Source organism: Octopus bimaculoides, chromosome 12 (assembly GCF_001194135.2).
Source record: "Octopus bimaculoides isolate UCB-OBI-ISO-001 chromosome 12, ASM119413v2, whole genome shotgun sequence".
Lineage (NCBI taxonomy): Eukaryota > Metazoa > Mollusca > Cephalopoda > Octopoda > Octopodidae > Octopus > Octopus bimaculoides.
In genome coordinates this window covers 45,108,359-45,116,808 of record NC_068992.1, presented here as the reverse complement: position 1 = coordinate 45,116,808, position 8,450 = coordinate 45,108,359, and the positions used below count along the sequence as shown (strand labels likewise).

Genomic DNA, 8,450 nt, shown 5'->3' with positions numbered 1-8,450 from the left:
TGCCAAATTTACTGTATTTGATGGAGACGTTTATTTTTGAATTTAACTGTTTTTTATTTGTTATATCATATTAACATTTAACAGTATTAAGACTTTTTTTCATCACTGATTCATAAAGAACAGAATTAGGGACTGAGTGGAGTGTTTAATGAATTTTGCGATATGATACCCTCTTTCTTTTTGTAGGCATTTATCTATATATACAAACATAGATGTATATGTGTGAATGTGTATATATATATATATATATATTTATATACACACACACACACACACTACACATGCACACACACACGTTCATACACATGCACATCTGTGTGTACGTGCATACATACACGCATACACATGCACATTGAAAGTGAGATGTCATATCACAAATTTTATTAAAAAAGAAAGACTAGCCCTGATCCCTTCCTCTACTGTGTGTATATGTGTAACATATATATATATATTGTGTGTGTTTGTGTATAAATGTGTGTGTCTGTGTGTGTGTGTGTATATATATATATATTTGTATGCATATGTTCACGCACGCACACACACACACACACATACTCTCACATACACATACACACACAGATTCTGTAGAATGGAATACTCTGTGTCTAGAAATGACAGTAAATTTGTTTGTTATATGACTGTGAAGATTACCTCTGAGAATTTTGGAAACCAAATTTGAAATCTGTCAGTTTACATCATTTCCTGCAGTGAAAATCAAATCTATAACTATTGAATTAAACATTATTTTTGTTGTTGTTGTTGTTGTTGTTGTTGTCGTTATTGAGTTTCCTCCAGCTTTGCCTTGAATTCTGTACAAATGTTGAGATTGCAAGGTTGTCTTGAGGAAATATAGTGTTTTGTGTGTTTCTGTATTTACATAAATATGTATATGTCACTGATTGCATTGTATGCATACATGTGTGTGTGTGTGTGTGTGTGTGTAAATATATATATGTTATTTAAAACAATTTAATTCGGCTCCATGTGACTTAAAGTTCCACAGGCCTCAAATAGAAACTTGTCTCTAGAGACCTGAGAAACTTTATATTGCGTGGAACCAAATCAAACTGTTTCAAATAATACATGTAATTCTTACTACACGTGTTGAGTACCTTTTTCTTTCATTTGTTCACTCATTCATATAAAAGACTGTGGTCTCTGATTCTGTTCCACTGTGTGGCACCTTGCACAATTGTTCTCTCCTACAGCCCCAGACTGACCAAAGCCTTGTGAGTGGATTCGTTAGATGGAAACTGAAAGAAATTTGTTGTGGTGTGTGTGTGTGTGACTATAAGTGAATGACAGGAATGGAAGAAGTATTTATGCTTTACACCTGTTTCAGAAATGCATGGTCTATTATGCATCATTAAAACTGCCCCATAATTCTGAAACATGCAGTGCATAACTGCGTCTTCATTTTCTTTCATTCACATGTTCAATTATCACATACTAAGCAGCATAAGCTACTTTTGTACTGGAGTTGTATAGCATTTGCCATGTAATGAGGATTACTTCAAAGTTTTGATATAAGGCTAAGTGCATTTGATATAAGGCTTAATAAACTTTATTGATCAATAATCATTTCCTTCACATTTTCTATACAAGGCAATGTAAGCTGGAGAGTAACTGTTTTACTATCTGTGTTTGTGTACCCGTTGCTTTAACATCACATGATGGTTGTAAATGAGGAGCATCACTGGAATGCAAGTGACAGTGCTTATTTCCAGTCTTCTACATCTGGTCCTTGGGAAATAGTACCTTGTTTGGGAATAAGTGTATATATGTGTGTGGGTATATGTCAGTCTATCTCAGTGTCTATGTATCTGTGTGTGTATATATATATTTCTTGATGATGATGTTGAGATAAGTATTGGAAGGTAATTTATCGGGGAAGACATATTCTTTAAAGCTGGTGCATTTTAGTTCCATCCCAGATAACTGAGAATACTGATGTTCAATGAAAAGTGTTTTGCTCAGAGATACAACAGAATGGTGCTTGCAGCTAGAATGGAACACTCAAAGTTGAATTAGAAGTGTAGCACAGTACATTTACTAGTTAACCATCTTCTCAGCTAATTCTATCACCTAACTTTGAGATGCAGCAATGTCTTCCAGTCTTTTCTTTTAATATCAATAAAATCTGATTGGGTCAGAGATATTAGTTAATCAGAGGAAGTTATTGCAAGAGAGAAGAGCCATCTAGCCTCACCATCCAGAATCTGTCTTTGTTTCACATTAATGTAGTCAATGAAACAGCAAGTGTACTCACAGTAATGGTGGCAGTAGTAGTAATAGTGGGATGGTTGTAGCAGTAGCTATTATCTTATTGGAATTAAAAGCTCTTTACTCTGATATCGTTGATCTTAAGTAATAAAGTTCCAATTTTTGCTTTTACCATAATGATTTCTTATACCGTCATGATTCCTTAGATTTAAACATGATGCTTGGGTGGTGTGGTTGAGGGAAGGGCTGTGAGATTTTGTGCCATAATTAAAAGTCAGTTGCTGATTCACTACAACACAATATGTGCCTTGAGCCTTTAAGCTAACACTCAGTGTTTTAGTGTAACAAAATAACCTTCAGATCACACACTACTGTTACACATGAGATAATGGAGATTACAAGATGCTACTTGAATAAAAGTTGAGCTGGTCATGGCTGGAATACCAGTTGACCATTGAATTCTTTATCACAGTTAACATGGGGTTAATTAGCAACTTCATATTGGTTTCAAAGTGTTTGGCACAAGGCCAGCAAGATCAAGGGTGAGGGTAAGTCGATTACATTGACCCCAGTCCTCAACTGGTGCTTATTTTATCAACCCCAAGAGGATGAAAGGCTAAGTTGACCCCAGTAGCATTTGAACTCAGAACATAAAGACAGATGAACTACCACTAAACATTTTGCCCAGTGTGATAACGATTCTGCTAACCCGCCACCTTATAAATAACAACTTGCTATTAGCTAATATTTCTCTCTCTCTCTGTCTCTATATATATGTTCAGATGGTCACACACACACACATCACCATCGTCTTCACTGTTGTCATTGTCATCATCATTTTATGTATGCTTCCTTTGCTGGTGTGGGTTGGATGGGTTGTCTCAGTTCTGAATACTAATTTAGAGTTCCTACCCTCTCAGGCATGTTCAAGGACTATACTTTGCTCTTGTGGCTGGATTCTGTCCCTAACAGCAACAACTTCACTGAATGTACTGGGTGTATTCTATCATAGTAGCTTCACCAGACAAGATGTCATGTCCTCAGCAAGAGTTAAGAACAGCCTTGTCAAACCTGAAGCGTTTCTGTTCATTGAAGACAGCATGAAAAAGAGGAGTGAATGGTAGAGTTATAAAAGTGTGTGTGTGTGTATGGGGGGGGGGATGGTATTATGACATGGAGAGCAGTGTGATAAGAGTGTAATGAAGAAGTGATGGAGGACAGACTGGAATAGCAGCTTGTGCATGTTGCCAGTGTGTGAGAGAGATTGAATGCTATTAAAGGTGGAGGATAGTGTAAGAGTTATGGATGTAATACAGATGGCCTGGGAAGACTGTCAACGTAGAAGGTGAGATAAGTGGTTGTGTTGGTTATGGACAAATCAAGTAATATCCCTCAAACACAGGCATCTTGATGGGAGAGAGAGAGGTAGGATAGTGGTAGATGTGGGTTTTAGAATGTGCACATGTCCACATATATCCTCACAACATGGGTAGCATGATGTCGTATGTGGAAGACAGGTGAAATGGATGCTCCTGAACCAGTTGTTGAGTGTCCCCACCCAAGAGGAATTGATGCTAGATGTGTCGAAACAATTGTTGTGATTAATAATAAATTCTCGTATATTCCATCTTCTGTCTTTCATTTGCTGTATTTCATATATATATATATATATATATATATATATAAAATATGTGAATAATGTATTTCCAGACTGGAGTGAAGATGCTAAGTTTGCTGAACTGGAACGCTTGCAAAAGGAAAACAAAGGTAAACTAATTTTTTTCTCTTCCTTTAACCACATTTGATGTTATGTATTGTATACATTTGTTAGATACAGCTCTATCTGTCTTCATTCATTGTTATATATCCTTTTGGGTTAGAGTGATATTGAAACAACTGTCACATTTACATCTAGTTGGGTGTGGTATAGGCTGGTATTGATACAGCCACAGTTACATTTACAACTGGGTAGCTGTGATGTATGCTGGTACTGAAACTGTTATTGCTACATTTCTATTTGGGTGCTTGTAATGTTGGCTAGCTACTTTTACAGGTCATGAATATGGTCCCACTTGCTTTGAATAAGTTATATATATATGAAGGTGTGCTGAAAAGTTCCTAGCTTTAAGGGAATCGCAAAAGGCCTGGCTGGAGGTTCAACCTTCCAAAATCTTTTACAAGGCTTAGTAAAACTGAAAGGCCACTGCAATAAGTGTGTGAATCTGAAATTAAATTATAATTAACTGATCCACTTATATTTTCTTTTACTCAAAACCAGGATCTTTTCGTCTCCCATTCATATACCTCTCTGATATAGTTTAAATTGGGTATGTGTAGCATGAACTGTATTGAAACAGTCATCTCTCCATTAACAACTGGGTTGTTGTGGCGTATGCTGGTATTGAAACATCTATACCTATATTTACACTTAAGTCGCTGTAGTGTAGTGTATTTATTTGTAACAGTCACGTTGATATCACATTGGACTGGTAATTCATAAGTCATTGGTTCAAATCTATCACTAGTATTTCTTTAGAAATTTCTGCTGCACAGGTGATTGTAGATTACCTTAGTTCACCTGGATGTCAAATTATTTCTACAGTCATTTAGAAGTATTGTGATAGAAAGGTGTCATATCCTTGGGCAGATTTGTCTCATTTAGTACTAGTTGAATTGGAATGTAATGCTATCCCTTAATTATAATTATGATCTAGGGAGACACTGACTAATTAATATCCCAATAAATACTTAAATGCATCATTTCTAACCCAGAACCCCACCTTACCTAAAGTGTAAATGCTATAACATAGCGACATATTTGTTCTGAGTTTCTGCTTGGCACATGGGTTTAATTCACTGAATGATGTGATTCATTTCGCTTCCTTTAATGTCCTGAACCTGTTGATTATGGACACAGTTAATGACTTACTGAAGACTGGACACTGTTGGAGCTCATTTGTTTCGAATAGAATCCTTGAAAAGAAAGCTTCTCATAGCAACTTAATGACCTTGGAAGATTTTAGTAGTTCCTTCGGTCATTACACATTTATCATTGTGGAAAGGATGAATGTGGCCAAAGCTCTGGTAATATAATCTTTTGATTTCAAATGAGTCATAATAAAGAACATCAAGAAATACAAAGACACAAGTTAAGGTTGACTGCCACATTTATTTCATCAGTAATAGAAGATACAGCAAACTGGTATAACATGAATAATTCTGTTGATTAAAATACATTGGTTTCTCATACTTCTTGAAGATGAAAATGTACACAAAACATGGTGACAAGAGTCTCCGCTGACAATTCTCTCCTCGCTGGTAATGCATACCGGAATAAAACTGCTCTCATATCGAAGAACCAACCTTGCTCGTGACGACCCAGCTCACTGAGGAAATAGCGGGGAAAGTTTTTCCTATATAGCTGATGGTGGCATGCTTGGCTAGTCTGTCATGTGATGGGGGGGGGGGGGACAGCTTGCATACAGCTAGGACTGTTGAGTCATCATCACATGATGACCCAAAATGTGGATTCTTAAAGATAGAGAGCCAAACTGTGGGTACCTAAAGGTAAAGAGCCAAACTAGGAACATGCTTTTGCTACACGTAAATTAAATACTTTAAAAATCTAAAATTTTAGACTCATTCTGATAAATGGGTTCAGAGATAAGGTATGTTATATATGTGTTTGTTAATTGGTTCTACAATAAGATACAACAGTATTAAACTACATATGGTGTTTGTATTTATTAATTGGTACAAAACTAAGTACAAAACTAAGGTACCAAGCTATTAACCTACATATTGTAGAGAGGTAAGATACAAAGGTGTTAAACTGCATACTGTATCACTGCTAATTAGTAAGAATGTAAGTTACCAAGCTGTTAAACTTTATTTTATATCTTTGTTTACTAATTGGTACGAAGTAAGTACAGAAATGTTAAATTACATGATGTATTTATTTGTGTTTGCTAATCACTTTTATCATTAGTGAAAGCACTTTAGGGTTAATCCAACCGTGGCCAGTATAACTTAGAGAAAGAAGTTCTTTACTGGACTGATGCTAGTGCGATGCATTGCATAAGGGTGAAATGTTCAATGGTGGATTATGGCAAAAAACATTTCATTTATATCAAATGTCTTGTTACATACGGATTGTTCTGTTAGGGATTGAACCTGCAAATAACGTGTCTCACAAAATGTTTGCAAAAAAAAAAAACCTTTTGTTTGATTAAGCACTAAACACCCGATCCACTTTAAATTAATTTTCTTATGTATGCGGATCTCAGAATGAAATGCTATTCCTATATAGGTTGGATGTAAGCTCTAGATATAGAGGTTTAATAGTGTGTGTGTGTGTGTGTGCGCGCACACACACACACACAGACAGACGGACACACACACATACACACAAACACACACACACAGACACACACACGCACACACACAAACACACACACACGCGCATATGCGCACGCACACACACACACACACACACACACACACACGCTCACACACACACACACGCACGCACACGCACACACACACACGCACACAATATTTAGATTCATACCCGCGCACAGATCTGCACACACACACCTGACGAACATTGACGATTCACGGCTATGAAACAAAAAAAATTCATGGTTCAAGGGACGCTACTCTCATTTACTAAGAAATCTGTCAATAGATTGATATTGTGAAATGTTTCTCTCTTGTTGCTGTTCATTTTGTCTGTGTGTCTACAAGTTACTCCTATCACTTTTGTCAACCCCTTCCACCCACCCTATCAATCAATCAATTTATACCCCAACATTCTTTTTTTTTAATATATTTCTGTAAATTTTATTGCTTTCTTCTTTAATGCCTATCTGCCTCCTGTCTAGTGGAGGTGCAATGGTCCAGTGGTTAGGGCAGTGGACTTGCGGTCAAAGGGTCGCGGTTTTGATTCCCAGACCGGGCATTGTGAGTGTTTATTGAGCGAAAACACCTAAAGCTCCACGAGGCTCTGGCAGGGGATGGTGGCGAACCCTGCTGTACTCTTTCACCACAACTTTCTCTCACTCTTTCTTCCTGTTCCTGTTGTGCCTGTAATTCAAAGGGTCAGCTTTGTCACACTGTGTCACACTGAATATCCCCGAGAACTACGTTAACGGTACACGTGTCTGTGGAGTGCTCAGCCACTTGCATGTTAATTTCATGAGCAGGCTGTTCCGTTGATCGGAGAAACTGGAACCCTCGACGTTTTAAGCGACGGAGTGCCAACACCTCTTGTCTACATACATGTGAACACTGGCTGTCCACCCCCCACCCCCACTGCCTCTTCCAGTCATTCAATATTGTCTTTACTGAGTATATTCTCTTACTACTGCAATATTCTCTGATGCTATGAACTCGTCAATTGTATCCACTTCCCTTTTCTCAGCTGGTCTCTTATAATATGTCACCACCCTTATCACAAGCCTAAAACTGAACCCTGTTCTCTAATTTTCCCACCACCACCACTCCCACTTCAGTATCCCACTGAGATTTCATCAGTGTCCATAGTTTTCCTCTGAAGGTCAACTTAGAGATGTTTGCCCTAAACATATGGATGATGTTGAACTGTTGTGCCACTCTGTTTGGATTTATGGTACAAAGACGTTGGGATTCCATTGTTGACAACAGGGTACAGACACACCTTTGTAACATTGATGTCAGAGTACAGAGACACCTTGATGCATTCATGGCAGGGTAGAAGAGATACCCTTATAGCATTAAAGAAGAGAGTATGTGTGTGTGTGTGTGTGTGTGCTATTATACATATATAAATATATGTATATATGTAAAAGAGGTGACGACTGAAGTCCTTCAAGGGGATGTCAAACATATACACAGACCATTCATAGCCTGTCTGGGCTATGGAAGGTCTTTGTATATTTTTGTTGGTCGTAATTATTCATACCAGGACAAAGAATCCAATTTTTATTTCACGAAGAGTTTTCTGTTTTTGTCATTGGAATTAATTAGACTCCGAAACAATATTTAGAACATATATTGTTTCTGTACCAACCTGTATTATGAATTAAAGTTCGTCTGCACATACAATTTTTCCTTTCCCTATACTTCGTTTATTGTTTTTGCAAATACTGATTATATAATTTTTATATATATTCTTTACGTGGACTGTACTGGTGGACTTTGATGTTTGACATCCCCTTGAAGGATTTCAGTCGTCACCTCTTTTATAT

General features: G+C 37.2%; 1 protein-coding gene across 8 annotated transcripts in view; it reads left to right on the top strand.

The window, feature by feature from the left end:
• Nucleotides 1–8,450, top strand: part of LOC106870949 (uncharacterized) — a 98,829-nt gene that overhangs the window by 84,945 nt on the left and 5,434 nt on the right. For all 8 annotated transcript variants that reach the window (XM_014917192.2, XM_052972171.1, XM_052972175.1 and 5 more), the window contains one exon: nt 3,934–3,990. In XM_014917192.2, coding sequence (XP_014772678.1) covers nt 3,934–3,990 — 57 coding nt within the window. The remainder of the gene's footprint in view (nt 1–3,933; nt 3,991–8,450) is intronic.